The sequence below is a fragment of the Lepisma saccharinum genome, chromosome 8 (assembly GCF_977018435.1).
Source record: "Lepisma saccharinum chromosome 8, izLepSacc3.1, whole genome shotgun sequence".
Classification (NCBI taxonomy): Eukaryota; Metazoa; Arthropoda; class Insecta; order Zygentoma; family Lepismatidae; genus Lepisma; species Lepisma saccharinum.
In genome coordinates, this window is record NC_139236.1 from 80,109,888 (window position 1) to 80,135,948 (window position 26,061).

The window sequence follows — 26,061 nt, forward strand, 5'->3', positions numbered from 1 at the left end:
TTCCTTTCCTAAAATATAAGTTAATCACTCTGTATTTTACTTACAAACAGCGAAAAATAGTATACGCTATAATAAAACTTTCACCCACAAAATAGGAAACACGTGCCGACCCTCGTTCAAGCTCCCCTCCCCAAACTTACGGTACTGTAAATTCCTTCCTCGCAGAACATTCAACCAACACCCTCCAACTGCTTTTGTTTTGATTTTGTCTGTCCCCGAGGCAAGGTTGACCACTGAACTGAATGTCTATAGTGCTAGCCCTTAGCCAGCGACTCAGGTTGGGTTGGAATTTCCTATGTGCGATTGTTTTGGTTTTGGTGATAGCAGGGGTGGAAACTATTCAAGTGGTCAAAATTACTGATTTAACTGAACAAAGTAACAAAAAAACTTACCAAATACTGACAAATTACTGACCACTTGCATACTTATTTATTGTAACGAACCAGTCTCGTTACAAATTGTACGGGATCCACCTTTATACAGTGGTGGCCGGCGGAAAGTATGATGGGTAGTGCCAACGGGATCAAGAAATCGAAAAAAAACTCCTCAATGCCCCCACTCCCTCCTTGAGGTTGCCACACTGGCCAAGATGTTTATCCTCGTTTGGTAACGTGGAATACAGTGTGGGTTTAAGTAATAACACGCTAATACGATTCATCTTCACTCACTAACCTATCTTTATACACTACAGGACACTTCACTAAAAACACAATTACAAGAGGAAGGGAATACAAATCTTCTGACCTTCTCCTCCCCCATGGACACGTATTCCAACTGGATGTTGAAAATATTCTAGACATTTGATGTAAAAGGAAATTGTCGAAATACCAAAGAAAACTCGCATCACCATAGGATTTTTTACTTTTATATTTTTAAATAGTCTGGATGGCCCTCTAGGTGCATCTATCTATTATCAAAATGTTCATTTAACTTTGGAAAAATGCTAGGTTCGTTTCTCCAAAAGTTGGCAGAAAAGTAGATAGTACCTTTTTCAAGAATTACTTCCCCAACGGGTCTTACAAATCCGTCGTATTTAGCGACTTATATCTGAAGATGGCAACTGTGTCAACACTGCGAAAGTTCCCTCGCTGTGCCAAAGCGAAAACGGGCACAGCTGGTGTCTTATGGGCTAACACCACCCCCTGCCACCTTCTTCCCGGCTCATGGTGGAAATGTTACTCGCTGAGACTTCTCACGTGTTTGAACTTGGTTAGGCCAGCTCTTGAGTGGCACGGACCGCTGCCTCGCTGAGAGTACGAAACAGCTGGCGATGCAGTGAGGAGGTTGGGGCTGTTCATATCTAGTCTGTGGTTGGGGCGGTTGTCACGTCAGCTTGACCGATTGCAAGATTCGAATCTCCTTGTCTGTAAACTATCAATGTATTAATTTAACAATACTTGGGTTATGCATTTCTTCTGAGGGTAGTGCCATGGCACGGCGACTCTCCCCCTTGAGCCGCCGCTGCCTTTATATGAATAAGCTTTCTTAGAATCTAAGTATTGAAAATTTTATTTTTGTATTATAGTTAATATTCAGGATTGAATACACTCTTTATAGTTCGTATTTCCTCCACTCGTCTACGCCACTTTTCAGGCCGCCTCGATAGCGTAGGGGATAACGTGGGATTGTGATCAAGGGGACCGGGTTCGATTCCCGGTGGGAACACTTTACACAGTGGCTCGTAAACTCCACTACTCCAGTTCCGATTTGCCTTTTGAGCAACTAGTGAACCAAAAACTTCGTTACTTTCCACGGCAAGGATAAATGGTGATCCGATGAAACAGGGAATAGAACAAATGCACTAAAATATGCAAACCATGGCCATAATTTGAACCTAGAGCCTTTAGAACAGAAGTCAGTCAGTTAAGCGCCACCGAGGTAGCAGCTTTGGAATAATAAACTCCATGATGAAAATGTCGTCTGAGGTTCGATACCTACTGAATGGCTTATCTTTGGAGTACACCTGCTCAACGCAACGAGTCAAATTGTTTTTATCGTGCCGACCTTCGTTGCCGAATGGTTGGCATAGCGCGCTACGATGACAGGGTTCCCGGGTTCGAATCCAGGCTTGGTTATGGGCTTCCATGTGAGCGTCGTCTCATCAATTTCATAATATCATATCACTCGTTCTCATCTTCGAGATTAGCTGAAAGTGGCAGAAAAACGAAGAAATATAAACCAAATAAATAAATAAATCAAACCAATTGTTGCTGTTATTTGGCTTTCCTGGCGAAGCTTATTTGGCTTTCCTTTTCAATGAACTCGCCATTATCCTCACAATGCTTGGCCAACACCGACATATCGAAGGCCAGACAGTTCACACCGAAAGCAACATTTGGCTACCTGGGACTGCATATGAATTAATAATTCATTTCGTAATATTGGTATAAATATTATAAATTTGCTCAAACATAAAAGATCGCTATTAAAAATCGTAATTAAAATTATGTTTCAATCTGAAAAAAATTGACAAAAATATATTAAAGGCCCACATAAATACAACGTCAAGGCAAGAGCAAAATATCTCACCAGGAAATACTGTTCCTTTTGAGAACAACAGAATAAATTACAGTATTTCAGGATCCAAGAACAGTAAAATAATACTAATAATATTAAATAATACAACCTCAGAAAGTGGAATATATCTGACTTCACTGATTCACTCATTCTGTCGTTTATGTAATGAGTAGCTACTTTCCTACTTTTTGTTTAGAAGACGGTTCGCGAATAGGAACTCTGATCTTTCCAATGTTTCTGATAGTTTCGCCTGAGAGTCAACCTCCGTGGCGGAGTGGTTAGCACAGCACGCTACGGTGACAAGGGTTCGGGGGGGGGGGACAGGTGTCCCCTAGTCAGATACCTCGCCCCCTAACCCCCAACTGAAGTTAATGAAATATCGAATAATAAGAGAGTTAATTTCTGAGAGTATGACAATTTTCACAGTTTTCTAAGTGGTGTATTCTGTATGCTATCACTTTTTCTGCTTATAATACCAACATGACTATAACAAAAATTAATTTTGTTTTAGTATATATACGTGTGTGTGACTTTCGTTCAAGATTCCAGCACCGACCTGGGCATAGGTGTTATCTCATTCATTTATGTCCTGTAATTTTCGCAATTAATCTCAGTTTTAACCAGTTTTAAGAACTGGAAAAAGTATTGAATTGTTGCAATCTACACTCCCTTCCATTTTATTAGGGGTGGTCACGGACTTTTGACTCACCCTGTATATTGCAATATGTATACTTTACATATGTTTCTTCATTGGAATTCGTCCTACAGGACAACTTCAGTTAGCCAACTTAACGTATAGGGTGTGTCTTACTGAGTTTATGTTTGCGTAGCTCAACTGTAAGTGTTGCAAAATTTACCTCAAGTTCTCCAAAAATTAACTTTACCCCCCAAAAAATATTTTCTTCTTCTTCTACAAATTGGGCGTGATGGAACCTAAATGTACTTCGTTGGAATCTGAGTTCCATAAGCTTTCCAACGAGGTATCATTTTTGATTCTGGGATGATAGCCCCGTCTAGTTGGCTGCACTTTTTGACTTGCTTCGACTCTCTTTGCACCGAAGCATCTAGTTGGTTGCACGGTGCAACACAGAGTCCTCTAGTTTGTTGATTTCGAGTCAAGTAGTGTATTTGGTGTCTGCACTACCTTCCAGACCGGTGCAAGTGTGGTGTATGGTGACGTGGTGCATGCTAACTAATCAAATGACCGTTTAAAGAAGCAGACAGGCATTTGATGAATCTTTTGAACTTGAACACCGCTTTCCGTGTAGTTGGTTGAATGCCATATCCTTAAACCACCCTGACACTGGATACACCTGCACTGCACAGAGTGTTAAAAAGTGCAGCCAAGTAGAGGGGTACAAAGGCCGCCAACATGAAGCTCTGCAATTTCCTTCAAATTTTGGCCGGGGTCTAAAGGTTGATACTATAACTGGCATTAATTCTAAATCTAAGGGTGCAGGACAAAAACCAAGTTCAGATTCATTTTCAGCAGTTCGAAAAAAATTCTCGCTGTCGACCAGTGTTATCATTCATCCTCGTTGTCACAATTAGTCAAAAGTGGCGTAAAGGCGACGTTAAATAAGAGAAAATAAAGTTTCGTCTGAATAAGAAAATTCTCAAAAGTATTCCTTTTTTAATCACTGTCAGTCAATACAAGTAATTGTGGAACAAGTTCTACTTCATCAAATTCTTCTAACGCTGGCGCCTTTCCTTTCCAGTATAATCAACGGGTCCCAGGTTCGGATTTGGTGAGATGTAAAAGTGGATGTAAAAGAAAAACAGTTGTTTCATCCTTGCATTTGTCTTGGAATCTTGTGTCTGCCCATAATCTTCTCAATATTACATCCTGTCGTATCTTGACGGCAAATTTTGTGACCCTCCCAGGAAAATTTTATGCATCCATCTATGCTTGCAGTCAGTCTATTTCGTATCTCCTTTGTCTACAATTATTTTTGTAGGATACCATACATAAGCAGTACGGATTTCGTGAGAATACGTAAACTATCATTTGTGAAATTATTCAAGAGAAGCATCTAGGTGAAAGAAAATAATTTTACACAAGAATAGAATATGCAGCTTATCGTGCAATCAAAACAATAAGGATTCGCACATTTTGTAGAAACCCTTTCCAAATGGAAAGACATAACGGTTTCCAAAAAGAGGAAATGTTTCTGGTTGTATCACCTAATCACTGGGATCTGTTGTATCGTAAATAAACACACCATTGTCTCATTCCGAAAAGTTGACCTTGACCACTCACAAGTGAAGTGACAAACATTTGGAGCTCGCTCCTACCGAGGGACGGAAGAACCATAGCGGTATCCCTCCCTCAGGCAATTTCTAGGCTTCAGACCAGCAAGGTTTTCGATGACCCATGAATTTGCGGACAAAATTGTTGGCATGACGACTGCGCAGTTTTAAATTACCTACATTACAGGAAGTAATCTAAATACATATTTACATTTATCTATATTCTTTTTGTTATTCTCGCTAAATTTTCAAGTTAATTGCTCGCCTCGTCTTTCTTTTCCCTGACCTGATAGAGACAATCTTCTCTATTTTTTGGCGATTGTGTTGGTTGACATCACTCGACGAACATTTAGCTAGCAGAAGCTGCCCAACTCAAATATCCCTCCGCCTCCTGGAAGTTCCAGGAGTAATGGTAGGTGGCAGCACAATATGCTGCGAAAAAAATACGCTGCAGACATCGAATATTATAGTAATTGCATAATAATACGCAAAGTTCCCAGTGACAAGCATACATCAATCGCAGCATAAATGTTTCCTCTAGTGAACTATTATGTTGGATTTATAATATTCTTCTTGTGAAATAAGAAAATTAAGTGGAAAGGCATGTCAGCTGCATTTTGTCAGTTTTTATTATTTTGCTCTCAATATAATTATAAAATTTATGCTTCGAAGTATTAGAACACAGGGGAAGGTTACGAAGAACAAGGCCCTACAAGCAGATGGTCGAAGTTCCATTTCAGAGCAACGCAATTATGGTAACAATTTACCATGTAAATGAATGGGACTAATTTTCAAGATGGCGGTCGTAGTCCATCCCGTTAATGTTTTAGAACCTATTTTAGAATTTTTGGAACCTATTTTAGGATTTTTAGAGCCTATTATAGAAACCTAAAGGTACATTTTTTAGAACGTAAAAATATGAGGTCTAGTAGTGAGGTCTAAGTGAAGCTTTTAAATCAAATTTAGGATCATAGTTACATTTTTAAAACCAAAATGTCATTTTATTTACCGCTTTTGATCCCGAAATTGCCTCTGTTTTTTTACCGAAATTGTGCTTTTTATTTGCCAAAAATATGTGCCTCTACCTATGATGCCAGGTGTCCCAGGTTCAAATCACGGCATGGGTGAGTGTCCAGGCATCAATTTCATCACATCATCACTCATTCTCATTGTCGCTATTAGTCAAAAGTTTGAAGAAAAGCAACACTAAATAAGAAAAATCAAATGTTCACCATTTAATGTGCCGATCCATCGAGTTGACTTGTGTTCTTATGTAAATGTTCCTTCATCTATTTCATGTAATCATCTTTCATCATCATGAAAATTAGCAGAGAAACAACATGAAATAGAAAGTGTGTTCAGTGTAGATATGGAGCTTGGATATTAATTCAGAATTTCTTTTATGTGGTTGTTGGAAAAGTAATTTCATTTTAGGAACCTTGTTTAGAATTGACTTATCTTCTTTTATGTGAAAGCAGGACTGAAATTTTTTGTTCCTTTTCAGAAAGTCAACAGAAAACTCCACCTTTCTAAGGTCAAGCACAGCAAGTTCAACGAGTCTGGTCAGTTAGTCATCTTTTACATAATGTCTGTTCTGTGGGGAGGTGATGTGATATTCAGGTAATATATTCTACTTTCTAACGTTTTAAAATTTTTTATCATTTTAATTGTTTAGATAGATTAAATTGTTTTAAGATATTTTGCGAGATAATCAGAAGATATGTAATCTCTTCTAACAAGCAGCAAGCAGATGTAAAAATACTGTCCACAATATTCTTAAAATTATATCATATTGAAGTAGAAACCTTGAAATTTAAATTTCCTATAAGCTGCTCATTATTTTGAACCAAGATCTTTGTGTAGCATGCATGGCAGAATGGTTAGCAGAGTATCATACTACGATACGATGCAGTGGCGGCGATTGGGTACTTGGGGGGGGGGGGCAAACTAGGGAACTTTCCCTTGGCAGGTAAGGTTTAGCATAGTGCGGGAGCAAAAGTTGCAAAAAGTGGGGGCAACTGTACCCCCTAATCGCTGCCACTGCTACTATGCCAAGGTCCTGGTTTGAATCCCAGCCTGCGTATAGGTGTTCTTTGCGAGTGTGCCTTTGTCATTTTCATCATATGAACAGATCTTTTCTTAGTAAAGAAATGAAGGAATTTGGAAAGTGTAACAGGCACTGTTAGATATTACAAAATATGTTAGTGTAGTATGACAATAAAATTAATACATTGTCATAAGAACATTTGAAAATGGTTAGGTTAAGTTCAGAGTTCCACATTTGTGCAATATTTATAATAATTTTGTCAGATGATTGCTCAAAATTTATTCATATAATAATGCAATTAAATGTCTGAATTACTATTTAAACTAATTTAATTAAATATGATGTTTAAAAAAGCCAATTTGTATATCATGACAAAATTATCAAATTGTGCAATATTCTGAATTCATATTCATAACAGTTATTTTTGACTGACAATATGAAAAAAACAAATATCTTCAATCATATGTGTTCTTTCAGACAAGCAAGATAAGTTACATTCAAATTTATAATTAAATTTATTGAAATTGTCTACATTTGCATTGGCATCAAGGTTTATATACAAAGGTCAACTCTTTAAAATTGTTCAATGTCTAATATGATGCCATTCTTGGTATTTTGTATCAACATTGAAAAAATGGTAATTGTAATCATTAGATAAGTATATTGTGATATACATTGTAAAATAGCTGTAACAGAACAAATATGTACATTTACTACACAAACATTCAAGCTGTTAAGCACTTATTGACAAAAATATAAAACAAAAACAATTGAAGATAACACATACTAAAAAATCGTCTATGACTTTGGGGGATCTGATGATGGATGGAAGATAACTAAAAATGTGACTATTGGTGAAGGATTGATATTTGTATAAATCTTGATATTTTGAAAGATTATACTTTGCAAGTTAATCTTTAATGGTTTGTTTAAACTATATAGAGACATTTTGTTCATAACAGAATCTTGGAAATGCTTTTATAATGGCATAATCTTTAAAAAAGATTTGGAACTTGTGAAAAGTGCCAGGTTTAAAAATTGGAAGCAGGAAATTATTATCTGCTTGCATCTGCATTATCAAGCTAGTAGATGAATAATGCATTACCTCAAATGAATGTTTTGAAAAATAAGACAAAGTGAGAGAAATATCTTCTGCATTTTGGATGTGAATTAACCACATGTGGAGTTTTAAAAATTAAAGAATGGAAGCCATCTTGTAAACCTGGTTGAAGAAATTGACATATTGCGTATACTCAGATGTAGAACTGATGCATGCCAAAATATTAAGAAAAAGACTTACTCTACCTCACAAGGAGATAATAAAGAAATATTTTCTTCATATAAATAACATTTATATGTTATAAATGTTCTTGTAAACAAATGCATAATTTGATGCTCTTGTAACTTTTGTTATTTCTAGTTTTTTGTCAATATAATAATTATAAAAATATTTATTATTGTTTGAATATAAACACTATTCATCAGCATATGTAAGCTGGTATTCCTTTTCAACATATATCCTTAGCTTCCTACTGAGCTATTGCATTGATTTGAATTTGTGACAGGTACATACATAAAATGATGTGCCAATCAAGACTTCATATTTAACCGAGGACATTTATCAAAGTGATTGATTAGTGAGATAGATTAGACTGAATTGTTTTCTCGATATTTAGTCTCACTTTCTTCTCTTTTCATCACACTTATCGTTATAGTAGTGTAGAGTGACTAGCCATGTGAAGTGGCCTGTGCGTGTATCTTGGTAGGTAAGCTTGAAAAAGTTCTGAGTGATCAGGATAAATTGTCACCAAGAAAAGATAGAAACCTTTAATATTAACGTTTACTGTCTTATTTTGTAACTATTACACATCTAGAGAACAGCAAAATGAATCTGCACATTGATTCTCCTTAATTTAATCTACTCATGATCTTGTCAACGAAGGTTCATTTTGTCTCCTGGCATGGGCATTTTTTTTTTAAGCATCTCATAATTAGTTTCTTCCAATTTATCCCCATTGCAGCAATTAACCTAAGGAGGCAGAAACGAGACATAATATTAGACAAATGCAAATAATTTTTAACTATAGCTCTCGGCACGAAAACTGTCCAGTCAAGGTTGGAGCTTCCCCTTGCCTTCTCCTGACCCTCCAGGGTTGCCACACTTCTTCTAAGCTGCTCAGTCGACACAGTCGCATACGTTCAACCACGTGTTGTACGTACGCATTGATTTCGTTGCTTCAAATTGTTGCTAATTGGCAACACTGTAGGTGAGTGGCGTGACCTTGACTGCACTGTTTTCGTGGGGAGCGCTCTAGGGCTCTATGAGGTGAGGAACATTTTCAAAAAGACATTACCGAGCGGGGTCCAGCAGAATGATAACATGACACTTTTCTTTTTTCTGATTCTTCCAGGGAGAACTTGCTCCTCAACATCTCTTCGCTGTGGGAACAGTATCCTCACGATAAAATGGTTTTCATGTACAAATTCTTCTTCATTATCCAGATATCATACTGGTTGCATTGCTATCCTGAACTGTATTTCCAGAAGACGAAGAAGGAAGAGATGCTTCCCAGAATACGATATGCCACTCTGCACCTGATATTTGTTGTTGCTGCATATCTCTTGAAGTAAGTACTGCTACTGTTTAGATTATTATCTGGTGTGGTGGTTTGTAAGCACATTGAATGTGAAATTATGATAAATCGCGTTCATCATATCGTAGGCAGAATCGTACTATGTTGTTGTTTGTCCATCTGACTAACTTTTCAGCAGAGCTGATTAATTTGCCGTATGTGGACTTTGAATAGACTAGAAGATTTGCTCAAACATTTTATTATTGTTGATAATTCACTATGACTGAGCCGATACTAATACCGATGTATCAGTATTGGTAGCAGAAAGTATCGGTTGGAATTTATTTACCAATACCGGCCAATATTTTTCTGGCATTTTGATCTTTCACGAGATCCGCAAAAGTGAAACGTGGCACTTTCATGGAGTTTCATTATCTTCGAAATTATGCAAGGCTCGAAGTTTCTTTCTATTTTGCATTACTTTTGTGTGAAAAACTGAATTTGGTGATAACATAACATGTAATTTAATATTCTTATGTTATTCTTAAATATTTTAAAGTAAAAATCTTGGTAAATTGATACAATACAATTAGAATGGAATACATACATACTATATTAATCAATATGTTTGAACAACTTTTTAATTATTGCAGTTTTCAAGTATCGGTATAGATGGTAATGTGTAAGAGTATCAGTATTGGTTCAAAATGGTATCGGCTCAGCCCTGTAATTTACACACCTTGACATCCAGCTACATGACACATTAACATGTACAGAACACGATAATGTCTCCAACTCATTTCGGGCGGAAAGTAGAGATACGGCAAAACAGCATTCAGCCAGTGATATTTTAGTAGCGAAGTGCATTTTAAAAGTGAGTGAAAATGTGATTTCAATACACTTGGTGAAACCAGTTACTTTATTATTTTAGGAGCACAAGGTGTGAAATTGTCAATCATGGTGTTTTGTTTCTTGAAAGTTGCCACATTGGAATTAGATGGAGGTCTATTCTTCTGACAGAAGTAAACTGCTTTGTAGACGCTATTGCTTAACATTTGATTATTTAATAGTCATATTCCATGCATTTTTTTATTGTACAGTGTTTGTGATGTGTTCTGAATTATCTGAAATTTTGCTATCCAATATAGGCATGTTTCATAGTTTCATATTTGATGTAAAGGAGTACAGTGGACTTTTTTAAAATTCAAACTCCAAGAGGATATGAAAATAATTCGAACTAACAAAAACTTGCATAATCAACAAAAACTACTGTATACAGTATGAACGAAAATAATGAACATGCGTAAAAATTGCCATATTTTGTGCTTGGTCCTATAGAGCATGCACAAAACAATTTATCTCGTAATAGTAAGAAGTTCATGATTTATGTTTGTTTTCATTTGTTTATTTTTACACGGTTAACAAAATCTTCAGGTAAATTTATTGCATGAAACAAGTTGATCACTCATGTTTGCTTGAGATTCAGCATGCCACGCTTCGACATTTTGAACAATATACCAAAAAGGTTGGCAATTCTATGTTACTGAGGAGAGGATGGAGACTGCATACCATCAAACAGAAACTTCCCTATGGCTGTCTCCAGGTATCTTCCTTCAAATTATCCAGATAATAGGTTAAAAAATTTGAATACAAGGGGAATAAACCTCTGTTTCAGTAACTGCATAATACGAATTATCCAAATTTGAAATAAAAAAGAATCCATTGTATATACAGGGTGTACCAGAAGTGATAGTGCAAACTTAAAGGGTGAAAAGTAAATGATTGTAGAAACAAAAAAGTCTGAATAAACATGGGATCGCAAATGAACCATTTGAGAGTTAATTGCGAATGTATGGTTATGATCCACCATTGACTTGATTGTATGCGTAATGCTTGCAGGCCTACCAGGTCATACCGTGTGCGAAGGTCTCATGTTCCATGAGGTGCGTGCAGCCTCCCATGCTATTAACCCTACCATACATGAAATGCATATCTGCATATTCTTTGTTGGTATAAAGTTGTTCCATTTTGACTAGAGTAGCACAACTGTCACGCCTCAGACAAGTGACTTGCCTGTTATGCCTCCCATCCTGCACAGGACGTATGATGTTTACAATGCCCTCTTTCGGCAGTGTTCAGTTTTAAACAAAGAAACCTCGGAGTGCGCAAGGAGACATGTGTACGATGTGTAAAAGCAATCAAGTCAGTGGAGGATCGTAACCATACGTTCGCAATTATCTCGCAAGCGATTCATTTGCGATCCCATGTTTACTCAGACTTTTTTGCTTGTACTATCGTGTAATTTTCACCCTTTCAGTTTGCACTATCATTTCTGGTACACCCTGTATATTTTCAGGCCACTATGGCTAAAGAACTTACAATGCAGGAAAATGTATTGGGATCAGAAAAGCAAAAAAGCAAGAAAGCTGAAATCCAGGTTCCACTGTGCTATTGTAAAAAAAATATAAAAAATTACAGTTGAAATTTTGCTTTCTCTCAGATCTGGGGTTAATTGTAAAATGATATTTTTCTTATTCAGCTTCAACAGAGTTGGTATTTGTCTTCTGGTCCTTCACTATATCTCCGAGGCACTGTTCCATGCTGCGAGATTAATATACTTTTCAGATAAAGCAGATAATGGAAGCAAAGGTACGTAATGTGACAAAAATTGTTGAATGGCATTATCCTTTGTTTCTTTAAGGAAACTTTATTTGATAAGTGCATGGTTGTGAACTGTTTTCAGCAATTGCATGCTTTGTATGTGAAATTCACATGTCGCAGATTACAAACCCAAGATGAAATAAAGATGTATTTTTTAACATACTGATAGTGTGTGGACTTCAGTGTTGTATTTTGACCATTCATGTCTGCCAACGTGCTATTGCACTAAATTACCATGAACTCGTGTCTTTCTTTAGTAATATGATACTTCCGTACACTGTGCGAATTAAGCTTTTTTTTCCTTTGGCGTATTTCTGACTTCATTTTGGGAGGTAGCTTTTTTTGGATATGCAAATTTGTGTATGTTTTCCAGTCAGTAAACTAAACAATTTCCTTGCTGGTCTAAGTACCTAGAACATTGGTTCTATCCTCGGTCATTAAATCGTATGACAACATTTACATATAATTTAGAAACAGTATATTTACATTCTCTACTTCAAACAATAAATAATAATAATAATAATTCTAAGGAGACCCAAACTCGTACACAAAAGAACTATCGAAGTCTTAACACAGAATACTTGACCAAATGTATATCACCAAGTTCAAACTTATCATCCATCTAACGTACCTACAAGTTTCTTGTGAACACTTTAATACATGTACAGTCACGGACACTGCCAGCTTGTAATGAATACATTGACTTTCAATGGAATCGTTACAAGCCGGCAGTGTCCGTGACTGTACAATCAGCACTATTCCATGAAATCTTAAGTGTAAAGCAGCCTGCTGTTGTCTCTGCTCTGTGAGGTTGGTCAGGTGCAGAATGGTGTCCTTTAATCCACAAGCAGAGAAGTCTTTTATGACTGAAGCATTAATGGATAGAAATAATTTTTCAATTGTGTTCATGACATAGTTAAGAAATGGTAATTATAAAATCATTAAGCCTTGTTTCCATGATAACCAAAGACTCAATATGCTGACCAAGGCAGAATTTATTTTATTATAAAACATAAATGTTACGTTACGTTTCAACCTTCTAGCAAGGTCTTCTTCAGACTCTGTCCCAAATAAAAATGAAATAAGGTACAAAACAGGAAGATATATATATAATATAATGGACAAAAGCAAGGATGGCCAAAAGGGCTAAGTAAAAATCAAAGAAGGTAAAAGGATACACTCACCGGACAGTAGAAAAATTCAAAATTTTTGCTAACTTCGTAGCATCATTGGTGTGAGTAGAAAGAGATGGAATCAGAAGTTCGGGCCCTGCAGAGTTGCCAGGTCCCCATCGAAGAAGAAGTCACTCCCCTCCAGACTCAATGAAAGGTTTATCTGGAACATCCTTTTCCAGGTGTTCCAGCAGGTGGCCTCCTGTCAACTGTTGTTTCACCTGCCCGGCGATTTAGATAAACATTTCCTTTCATCTGGAATGTGGTTGGACTCCTTATCTAACACTCTTTTTCCTTATCCTTTCTTTCTTCATTCCTCTTCCTTCCTCTCTCCTCCTTCGCTCTCGTTCTTTCCACTCTTTCTAACACCTTCTTCCATTCTCTTTTATGTTCATCCCCCAATCCAATTCATCGTGTCTTCTTCCCCTTTGTTCCCTATTTCCTTGGCCACCTTCCATTTTCTCACTAGTATTCTCTTCTCCCTTCCTATCTGCTTAGCCTCATCGCACTCTATGTCATGTCCTGTTTCTCTCGTGTGCTTAAATATCACATTTCTCAACGTTTAGTTTATGTTTTATAATAAAATAAATTTTGCCTTGGTCAGCATATTGAGTTTTTGGTTAAGAAGTGGTGTATATATGCTTTCAGTTTTACTTCTTTGAGGGGGATAAAAACATCTGCCTCCTTATTGTTTCAACAATTCACTACAGGTATCTGATGTTAAAAAAAATTAATGCTCAGATATGCTACTTGAGATGAATCCTAAGTTTGAAGTGTCATCTGAACCACTAGCATTAGTTGTATTGTATTTTATTTTGTTATTTCTTGTCACTTTTCTTCCACTTTTGGCTAATTGCAATAATGAGGATGAGTGGTGATTAGACGAAATGAATGAAGGAACACTAGTTAAGAATACCCAGGCACATGCCAGAACTCGAATGTGGAAACTTCAGTGCTGAGAGTCAAAAGTCAACTACTTGACGTGTTCAGTCAGGTTCAGTCAATGAGCTGGCACCAACTTTACTCAGCAAGCATAAATTGAAGTTAATATTTTTGTTGTAATTGCTTCAGCATGGTTGTCTGTGGGTGTGGGTGTTCATGCGTATGGAACAGCAAAAATGTCGCAGCACACTAGCCATTATATTCATATTTTCTATTCTTCATGTACACACACATCCATCCTCATGTAAATCTCTGTGATGGCACAGTGGTAGCGTAGTCGCCTTGTAATCAAGTCCTGTGTTCAGTACCTGGTGGATGCACATAGTTGTTCGGATCCCACTTTTAACTGCAGGTCCAGTCTCGATTAGCCTTTCTATGCATAAAGTGCTGTCCATATGTGTTCGTGATTGTCCCTTCATCTTATCACCATTCATTCTCATCTTCACAATTAGCCAAAAATGGTAGAAACGTGAAGTAAAATCAATCAAAAGTAAAATTCCATTTTACCTCTCTGCATATTTAATTTGCTTGTTTTGTGTTGTAACTAGGGTCCTGAGTTATCCAATGTCATTGTAATTTTTAAATTTGCTTTCAAAAGTAATCCATACTCATCATTGAAATGGTACTTTTGTCCTTCCCACAACTTGAAAGAAAGAATTCCAGAATTGAGCAACATATAGCTGCTTTAGACTTCAATGATAATTTTAAAGTTTGGAAACTATTGTCAAAAAACAACAACAAAGTGTTCCTCAAATTTACATTTTCCTTCGTTCAAGTGTTTTCATCTCAATCCCCTGAAAACCTAATATTTAGGATCCACTGTATCGTGATGGTATCACAATTACTAAAAGTTAATGCTTGTAGTTATGACTCAAACTTAATTAGTTGAAGCAAGATTTAACACCAACATGATTTATTAAATTAATAATACATGAATACTTATTCTTTTATGTGATCATACCAGAAGTGCAAAACACAGAATGTGTTTATGTACACTCCTGTTCACATAAATTGGCATATTTTATGAGGTTGGACACACTATGCATGTGCCACCTTATCTGAACAGGAGTGTATATTGATTATTTATAACAAACTTTATTTTCAATCTGCTATGTAATTGATGAGAAAAGAATTGAAGTGTCTCTAAGCAGTTGTTAGTTGTAAGTCAAACTTTCATTTGTCAACCTTGTGCTTCAATTAATGATTATCGTTCATTTTTCAGCTAGTTTCATGGTGGCCAATGTGGTCTTTGTTCTTGTGAGACTCAGTTCTATAATTCTATCAGTCCTTACATTCTGGTATGGTCTGGCCTTGAGTGATAACCAAGGATTTGATGTAGCTTCAGGAAATTTTAATACTCAGATTGTTAGGTAGGTATGACTAGTTTACTCCTATCTACTTTTATAGACAGTAGCATATAGTAATTTGAAAGTAGCATCTGAAATTGCACGGAAGGATGCTTTGTAATTTCTTTCAAATGTTTTCTGTGGATGTTTTCTCCAAATGCTCATATTATTGCAGTTATACTACCACTTCTAGCACATACTGCTACCAGTCTCCTTACTGATTTCGAATGCCAATACTTAGATATTGAGACACTTGTAATTCAAAATATTTATAATCAGGGATAGGAAAATTCAGGGTGCTTGCTCACCATGGCGCCTGAGTAATCTGGCACCTGAATTTTTAAATTCCGTTCCAAAAAATTTTTTTAAAATAATTTGAGTTTACTGATGGAAATTTCCGTTACCTTTATTTTTTTAATAACGAGTACAATGTGGGTTTGTTAATGTTGTGTGTTATCATGTGTATCATTAAACCAGAATAATAAACTTGGCATTATACATTTTCAAACTGTTGCTAACTGAATTTTAAATTCGGCAGTGATATGGTAGAATTAGCCATATATGTTAGAGTGTATTGCATAGTTATTCAGGCTGTTATTGGTAGAGTCTTCTTTAGGAAGGCCAGTCTGGTGCAATAATTAATTTCTTTCAATCCAATCTTGTATTAACTAATGAATTAAATGTTTTATCACATTCCTGCCCATAAATTACCATGGTCGTTTTAAAGTATGTGCTTGTTCTTGCTTGTAAACGACTAAGTTCTCTTTCATTAAAGAAAAAAATGCACAAGAATGCCAGCATAGTGTTCATGTGTTAATTGACCAAGCAGTGAACTTTATTCTTTATTGGGGGGTATGATCTGAACTTATGAATTCCAAGTTAACTTATTCCATTCAGTTATGTTGGTAATAATGAAAATATTTTTTTTTCTATTAGAATAAATTCATTGGTAGCTGTTTGCCTTCTACAAGCGTGGTTGATGTGGAATTTTATAACATTCCACTTAAAGAGAATGCGAGAACAGGCTGCCCTGCAAGCGACGACCAAGAAACCAAAACAGGACAAGAAGATTTCAAGGAAGAAGAAAGACGAACGTAAGTTGATGTAGTCCTACGCTGTATTTTCATTGTGGATATTATTGTTTCTGTGTTTTATATCATGCTTTTTCTTTGTCAAACCTTTATTTAAATACCAGATCATTGTTATCAGGATTCCTGGTTTTACAGATTTCCAATTTCCACATGACTGTTTTTTCCCCAACACATTTTGAATGCCTGTGCAGTTGAATGCATCCATATTACTAGGCAAATTGTCCATCACTGTTTTCATTCATTTTTGTCTTACGTCCTTCATGTGTTTAACCTTTTAACGGACTGCGGGTCCATATATGAACAACAACCACATGCCAGAAATACACATGTCATTTCTCAGAAACTGCAGATGATATTTCAGTTCTGTCATTTTTTTAAATTTATTTACATATGAAGGTATGATATATTCAAATTGCAATGCTAGATATCCTGTGAAGGCAGGTTTGCTCCCTCTATTACCCTATGTGGGAAGGAGTATACAGGGCAGACTGGTCGAAATATGGGTAAAAGATGGAGCGAACATGAAAGAGATATAAAAGAAAAAGTTCCCAAAACAGGCCTCTCAGAACACATCTTGGAAAGCGGACATAGAAATCATTAGAAAGGAAAAGAGAAAGTTAGGAAGAAATGTGTAGGAAACAGCGAATATTTGTGGGGGGGGGGGAGAATAATCTTAAGAGGGATGAAGGAAATTTAGAAGAAAGGTGGATCAATTTCCTAAAAAAATGGGATAAAACCGGGAAGATTGTACCCAATATCGGTTTCCACGTCACTCCGGAAGTTATCCAAGCTGCCCGAGAAGAACAGAAATTTACTTTGGAATGGTGACGCGACTGAGGGGGAAATAAGAGAATAATGGGGAGTGGAAAACGTTAGTAGACGAGTGACCTCCACGCAGATTAGGAAGCCCAGTTCAGCTGGAAAAACCGAACCGGCGAGTTGTACCTAGTGATACACGCAAGTTTTTAGTTTTTAATGTTTTTAACATGAGAATAGATTAATAGTACAAATCTTTAGTGAACGACGATTTTTTTTTTTAAATACGTCTAGGGTGGGGACATAATATCCTAAATGTATCCACACCAACCCTTGTCCACAATCCTTTTATTACATTTCGACGTGGTACCATGTTAAGTACCTATATTTTTTCGCACGAACCTGAAGAAGGGGATAGTTAGTCCCTGGAACGTAGTTCTAAAGAAAGGAAAATAGGAACAACATACTCGCATACGTAAGTACAGTTTTTAACGTTGATATTTTAACGTCTTTTTTATATTTATTTTAGCTCTGATATGTATTCAAAGTTTTCAGCCCATTTTGTTCAAAAAGTGGAATCTTTCCCTTCTTGGTCTCACCGGTTCAATTATATGTGTGAAATATATATTTTTTGGTTGACTTTCATTTTCCAGGGGGAGCTTGGCTCCCCCTTGACTCCCCCCCCTTCTGGATGCCCATGTGAGTAGGCTGGATAGGGCAGTATTTTATAGCCACATATAGCAGATTGCTTTATTGGTAACGTACGAACCAGCACATTATGTTGAAGCAATCTTATATATATCTTGTGTCGATGAAATATGCGAGTACGTAAGGGCAATTCTTTGTTGAACCACCCTTCTATATTTTGATATACCAAACAATACAGGCTGTGCACAAAGTCTATATACCCCTGCATTTACATGAGTAATCATACCTCATTTGTGCTAGTTACTTTCACATGACCTTGGCACAGTAGCGAAGCGTAGTCTTACGAAGGAGGCAAGCAATGTTTCAGTACAACAAAACAAGTAGTACAATTGCATGCCAAGAGGGGGATTTAAGGTTTATAGCCTCATTGGCCCGGTCGCTGGATTTGTCAAAATATATAATAAAGTGACAGTTCTAAAAATAAACCATATGATCTGCAAAGGTCACATTTACTTTCGAAATTCCAGGTAACGTTATTCGTATGGTAGTAAACGTCTTATATATGCGAACTTTCCGCATACGGCTAAAGGGGTACGTAATTTCTTATTTATTTATTAGTACCTTTATTTGTTCATTATTTTTTAATGTGGCCAAATGGTGACCAAACGGATTTAGGTAAAATAAAAGGGGGGGGGACTCATTTATTTAATTTACACTGCATGATTGTAATTTAGGATTTGTGGGCACCCTAAAAATCACATTCGGAGTCAAACATTAAAATAAAAAGTTAAACGCAAACTTTAAAAATTTCATTTCAAACCAAAGAAACACGTGCATAGACAATGTACTCACCACAATAAATTCCAAACTCCTTTGCATATATGCGAAATTTCCCGCTATCGAACAATTCAACAAATCTTAGGGCCTCAAGGTTCTAAAAACGTGAAGACACTCCCACGCTCTTTCCACAACTGGAAACCATCCACGCAAGATCACTTTGAAAATCTCTGAAATGACCGAAAGTGATACCAACCTGTTTCTTAATTTTGTCCCTCATGGGAAGGAAAGATATATCAGTTTGGAGATAGAAACTAAGCGGTGGAATCAGAATCATTACAGCAGAAAGAGTACATATATACATAAAATTTAAGTAATAAAGTGTCATACAGAGGCATGCCCGGGGCCAGGGGAGGGTTGGTGTGAGGCATACCCCCCCCCCCCCCCTTGGCCCAGTATATCCTAAGAAAAGGAAAGTCAAAGGCAGGAAAAGATGACAAAATGAGGAGACTACTAAAAAAAATCCTGGAAGAACCACTTGTGTCATAATAATAAAACTTAAAACATGTTCTTATGTTCATAATGTGTACAGTGTATACGATTTAATTGTGCTGTGTTAATATCAGTATACAGTTCTTTTTTAGATAGCTTTATTTTCACCCCAAGTTTTATTCAAAAGCAGTCAATTTATTGAATGTGGTTGTAAAATTTGTGAAACAGTTCACTTGAATTGCTGTGTAAATAATTTGGAAGTTGCAAACACTGGTAGCGGTCAACACTTTTGACATAATTTGAGCTGGACCAAGCTGGACACAGGGTGCAGACCAGTGGTGTGGCGTGGATTTTTAAAAGTGTTACTGGTTATCAGTAGGACATTTAAGGGAGACTTGGGCACCTCCCCACCTCATGCCCCCCCCCCCCCCCAATATCTTCCAAGTAGTTCATATAATATTAATCTGGTACGTATGAAATTCAATACTAGATTTTGGTAAAGTTATTAATCAGGAAAAAAAATGTTGACATAAGGACTAAAGTGAAATCGCAAACATTGGTTGTTGACACAATAATACGTAATTTGATACTTACAGAAACATTGAAGGCTACTTATAGAGCAGATCAATCCGACTTTGAAAATAGTTATATGATGCTGGGATCCCAGGTTCGAAACCTAGCTTGGGGATGGGCGTTTGTGATGTCTATTCATCAATTTAATCATATCACCACTCATCCCAATCTTCGCAAATTATCCAAAAGCGGCACAAGCGAAGCAAAATCAATCAAATCAAATCAAAAAACTTCTATGATGCTGTCATAACGAGAAGTTTTTCATTTGAATTTGAATTTTTGGGTGCGTCATGGTCATGGTCCATGCTATCCACATCTGAATTCGACACGTTTTTTTTTTCACCCGAAAATAGAGTACATGGCCAACAAAAGAGTTTCGACAACTGCACACATCCACATAACCACGGATAGTCGTTATACCACGAAACATTGAAATGTCGGTCATATCCAGCAGACGACTTGGTTTTTAAATCGTTCAAAATAGGCTTTGACCTCCCTTTCGCCACAATTTCGATTTTTTCTGCTAAAAAACGAACCGAAAGATTGCTTCAAAATATCTTCTATCGCACGATTACACATACTGTCCAGATAGGATGAACCCGCCACCTCGGAACTTGGAGCAAGCTTCATTAATTAATTGACAATGCCCGAAAACAACATAAAGACGAAAGACACCAGTCACAAAACTCCCACTGCACAGTCCCTCCCACAAACCGTTGTTTACTTTTGTAACACGTGAAGCACCCTCCTTTCCCCCCTCCCCTCTCAGCATCGGCCCTTCCCCAATATTTCCTTCGGAACCTGCAAGAAGTCCAGTTCTACTAATGTTGCCATCTTAGTTCTTTTGAAACGAGATTTGCCCAAATCGCGAAACTTTTCGTTTCAAATAAGATGTATGTAGAGTAGATGTAGTCTTCATCTGTTTCCTAACTACTCCCACTCCCATGTTTCGCTAAATCCACTGAAATCTCATTTCTGACACCACTACTATTTTGTATATTTTACGTCCTTTGCTACCTTTAAGGCTTTCGCTTTATTGGATAATCGTGACGATGAGGATGAATGGTGAATTATTGAAATAAAATTATTATTTCTTTGTGTATGTAATTATTATTTTTTATAATTACGTAAGTAAAATAATAACGACCACTGAAGTAACCATTTCTTGCTGAGGATTCGAACCTGCGACACCTGACACTTCAGAGCGTGCTAAGATAACAATCGGGAAATTATGCTTGTAAGTATTGTTTTCAGACAAAAACAGTTCTACCACCTCAGAAACATTGCTTCAATCCAAAATTTTATTTATTTATTTATTTATTTATTTTTATTTATTTATTTCCCTTCAACAGAGACAAATCTCCAATTACAGAAAGGTAATATCAAAATATTACATTTTCATTTACAACTTGTATGTACACACGTACACATTCTCCCTTCTTCCTCCTTTACACACACACACACACATATTCACAAACATAGACAGATAATACATAATATATATATATATATATATATATATATATATATAGACATCTTGGTGACAGATCAGGTTTACTGCTTAACTGTGACAACAGAAATTATCATATATTTACACATTTCATCTGAATTACACAAAACAAGTATCACAAACACTGTTACAATATATCATTACAACAAACTTCAATATGACAAATCCAATTCTCATAATAAATACATTATTAAGAGAGATACCCCTTTAACATATTCATTATTGCATTCCTGCGACAACGTATGTCAATCTCAATCAGTATTATCAACAATTATCACAAATTCCTGTAACTGAAATAATATTATATGTGTGAAATATAGAATTTTAGGTTGACATTTTTAGAAGGACAGCTCACCCCTTGACCATACCCATCCCTCTCCTCTCCTTCTCGCCCATGATGTCGAAGAAGGACGAAGAGGACTTTCATAATCGCTGATATTTAGTGTAAATACAAAATATCACTTGGTAGTTTGCTTTTGCCACAGTGTGATTTGATTTTTTAAAATTTTGATTTGGCGATTTAAGTCCACTTCATGAACAGTAACGCTAATCGGGACAGTTTAAAGTTGGATCTGAACCACTTGTGCCTCCACCGGGTATCGAACCCGGAATCCCTTGATTATAAGGCGGCGACGCTACCACTGCGTCATCGTTCCCCAGTGTGACTGGACACCTTCAGAATAAGATAGACCCGATTAGGCGACTTAGCTCTTTTCTGTCAATTGGATATGGCAACACTGGTATGTTTCCGGTAAGTATCACCGGCAACTGCGGCGGCTAAACAGTCATGCTATTAACCTGCCTCCTCCTCCCGCTGAAACAGTCTTTGCTGCGACGGAAAGTCTTCCTTGGGTGGGCTCAGGGCCCTTTCCTCATGTTGCCTGTGGAGGGTACCGGATCAGTCCTCCTCTTCGCTTTTGCCGGTGTCAGAAAAAATGTCAGTCTGCAATGTTTACTTTACGACAATATTACCAGTTTATGTACGTAATAATATTTTAAGACTGGTTCTTCAATTCTTTATATTTTGGTGTTACCTGCGGTAACAGCGGCTACATGCACTCTGGTGCAGACCAAGGTCCATCGAATCTTCCCTCCCTCCCTGGGGTAACACTTCACGGGGGTGCAGACATTCCACTTCCTGGAAACACAAACGCTCGCCCTTTACCATCTTGCCCAAACTCCCAATGTCCATTTTTTTTACAACTTTTACAATTCGCGAAATCTAAAATAAATTGTAATATAAAATTATATATATATGGAATTTAGAACAATGATAATAACTTACTTTTGTTATTACATGACTAAGAATTATTGTTATGTTCGTGATCTTGTTTACGTGTTCATTAAGACAAATATTCGTTACTAGTTTTTGGTTACAATATATTCTGCTTTCGGTTGAGCTCGGCTATTTTTGGGAATAACCCAAGCTCAGCAAACAGAGCTTTTTGGTAGAAGCGTTGTGGACGGGTTCCACTCGAATTTCACACTTCACCATGCGACTCCTTCTGGTGCGTTATTTTTTTTCAGAGAAGCCGCATTGAGGCTGGTGCTTGCTACAAAGCTGCTGAGGGAGTTTGCGGCCGTAATTTTTCGCAAAATCTAGTACGATGGAAACTAAATAAGGCTAAAACATTAAGTACATTAAATTATATTCGAAAATGCAAGCAGTGCTTGCATTGCTTGTACTATATCTTTGCCTCTGCCTTGGCACATCTTCTCCCACTTCACTTCTTGGAGATTAATTCAAGAAACAGAAACAATTTCGAATTGCATTGTCTGTGGCAAATGCATTTAGCACCAAATCCTAATGCTAAAGGCAGCACCAGCCTGTACCAGTTAGCAAGAAGAGACCATTGTAAACAAGTTCTGCTCTATCAATTTTATAGGGCTGATAATGATGTATTGTTTTGTGCCTTTATGCAAGGGTGGAAATGTGGGAAACTACAGGGTGTCCAAAAAGTCATACAACCAAGACTTTGAACGTACGTAACTTTTGTACAAAAAGCGATAGAGACATGGAAAAAAAGTAATACATGTTTCTTCTTATATCATATATCATAGCGAGTTTCCAAACACATTATACATATACATGTACATCAACTTAAATTAATAAATGTCTGTGAATAGTTGCTGAAATTATGTCCTGTTTCTTTCCAGACAAAAGCAAAGCTGACGATGATGTTAACGAATTGCCAGAAGTTGATCAGAATACAAAGAAGAACCTGCGACAACGATCCTCCGGTCACAAGGGCAAATAAATCAGTCATTTGGCGAGAGAAGAGGAGAGTGTTTGTATGTGCACATAAACCAGATTTGGGATTGTCGAGGTCACATGTGTATTCCATTTTTTGCTCATAATGAAATGTGATGTTTTATGGATTATTTTTTGAAGCAAGGCTTTCTTAGTTGTTGCACAGGCTTCACTAACTCATGGAAATTGCATTTCGAGAAAGATTGTGTACAAAATATAGGAGGAGGTGATTGAATAAACGTAATTTTATAACAAATTTATGCCTTTTTTTGTAGGGATGGGATTTAGATATATTTTATAAAGAGACTAAGTTGTAGATGCTAATAGTCGGCAGATGTTTCTACAATGAATTTTGTAAATCAGCATAAATTTTATAAACAAAATTTGTACATATATCTATATGTATAAAGTTATATATATATATATAACTTTTTGTATTATGGTGACCAGATATGAAAATTAAATATCTGCCTTTATTAAACTTATATATGGTATTTTCTTCCAGTTCTGTATCAGTGGATCATTATATATACGTATATACATACACTCCTCACAAAAAGTTTGGAATATCGTTATATTAGGTGATAGGCACATGCTTCGAATCCAATGGTATCTATCTGTTTGCTGGATTTTCTTGTGTTTTCGCCGACATATACCACCATGTCTGTCACCTATTACCTAATATAACAATATTCCAATCTTTTTGTGAGGAGTGTATAATGACATTGCCGTATGTAGTTGAAATATATCATCTTCCAAAATCTTTGCAATAAAATAATTTCTTTCTCCATTTTCAAGTCATTCATCTTTATGTATGTGTGAGAGTAAGCATATTATTGCCTATTAAAATTTATGGAGATAACTCCTTTGTGAATGTATGATTTTGGTTCCTGTGATGTCATTTTTTTCATTGATAAGTTTCGTTGGCAAATTAATAAAAACCATACCGATAAATGGTTTTGTATTTTCTTAATTTCATTTTTTTGTATTTCTTTCATGTCAAAACTTTCATTCCATTGTGTTCTTTTCATTTCCCATGGTATTACAATCTCAACAAAATATATACATATAATAAAGACACTGTTAACCACACAGTCTATTAACTCTTAACATGTCCCATTATGATCAACTATGCCTGTTTGTAAATATATGTATGCTTATGAATAGCAAATTGTCATTGTAGCTCTTGTAATTTAAATGACTTTTCCACCATGCTTGCTTTCCATGGGTACTGTGCATCAATAATTGTATTCCAAATAGTGGTACATTTTGTGTTTTAATTGTTGAAAATGCTTAAATGCAAAATTGATTGCAATTGAATAGATTTATATATTAATAATAAAATTTACAATATATTTGATTTCTTCTAATTTTACTTTGGAATTGTTCACATTTTTTTATTGAATGGAAATGTTTGAATTTCCGACATGTTGCCTGTAATGAATGAAAGTTATGATTTGCACTATGATAGTTTTGTGTACAAATGGTGTGTGTTATTTTCCTCCCACTCGCATTTTGCTAAGATTAAAAATTAATTTTGATTTGAAAAAGTTGTTTTGTTTTTATTTATCCTTTCAAGCACACACACATACACACACATATATAATGGTATTTTCCTGTGAAAAGGTCTAGTTTAGTGTATTCCAGTATTTTGGAGACCCTTGATGTAGAATGAACACTAGACCATAAGATATGCATTAGGGCCGGTTCCTGTGATGGCGTGGTTAGCACATTGCACTACAACACCAGTGGTCCTGGGTTCGAATCCCAGCCTGGGCATGGATGTTTGCGAGTGTCAATTCATCAATTTCATCATATTGTTACTCATTCCAATCTTCGCAAATTAGCCAAAAATGGCACAAAAAGCAAAGTAAAATAAAGCAAAACAATCAATCGATGTGCATTAGAGTGCTGCAGTGGGAAGATTTCCATCGAGCACCCAATAATTCGCATGAACGATGCCAGGTAGCGTATGGAATTGAGAGCTCTTCATTTGCCATGATGTCACCAGAGTTAGGATTTTTAGGTGCGCACCTTTTTTTCGTAGTGAAAGTGAGACCTCTCAGGAAAGACTCAGTGTGAGAAATGTTGCCTCAACGTGAGAATGGAGCTAATTTTCCAGCACCTTTTTTCCCCTTTTTTGATAACCTTTCCCCTTCCCTCCCTTTTCTGGAACATTTATATATTTTCCTCTTTTTTGTGTTCTTAATTGCTTTTCCTCCCCTTTTTGTGTCCTTTTACTGGTGTTGTTAAATATATTTCCACAGCAAATCATTGAATGTTTTTCTTTTTTCGCGACACTTTTCTCTTTAAGATGTTTTCACATTGTTAACTGAAATTGAATGTATTTAAACTGTGCTTGATTGTTGCCTATTTGAAATCAGCAATGAAAAGACCGCTACTGATATGCACCAGATCGCCGTTATTTTTTTAAGATAGAAGGAAACTCAGTTTG

At 36.4% G+C, this 26,061-nt stretch overlaps 1 protein-coding gene across 1 annotated transcript in view; it reads left to right on the top strand.

The window, feature by feature from the left end:
- Window positions 1-25,156, top strand: part of TRAM (translocating chain-associated membrane protein 1) — a 35,597-nt gene extending 10,441 nt beyond the window's left edge. Inside the window, exons 3-8 of the mRNA XM_083127063.1 lie at window positions 6,272-6,387; window positions 9,226-9,441; window positions 11,927-12,036; window positions 15,385-15,532; window positions 16,445-16,602; window positions 23,513-25,156. Of these exons, the coding sequence (XP_082983189.1) occupies window positions 6,272-6,387; window positions 9,226-9,441; window positions 11,927-12,036; window positions 15,385-15,532; window positions 16,445-16,602; window positions 23,513-23,613 (849 nt within the window). The 3' untranslated portion in view covers window positions 23,614-25,156. The remainder of the gene's footprint in view (window positions 1-6,271; window positions 6,388-9,225; window positions 9,442-11,926; window positions 12,037-15,384; window positions 15,533-16,444; window positions 16,603-23,512) is intronic.
- Window positions 25,157-26,061: the final 905 nt, after the last annotated feature.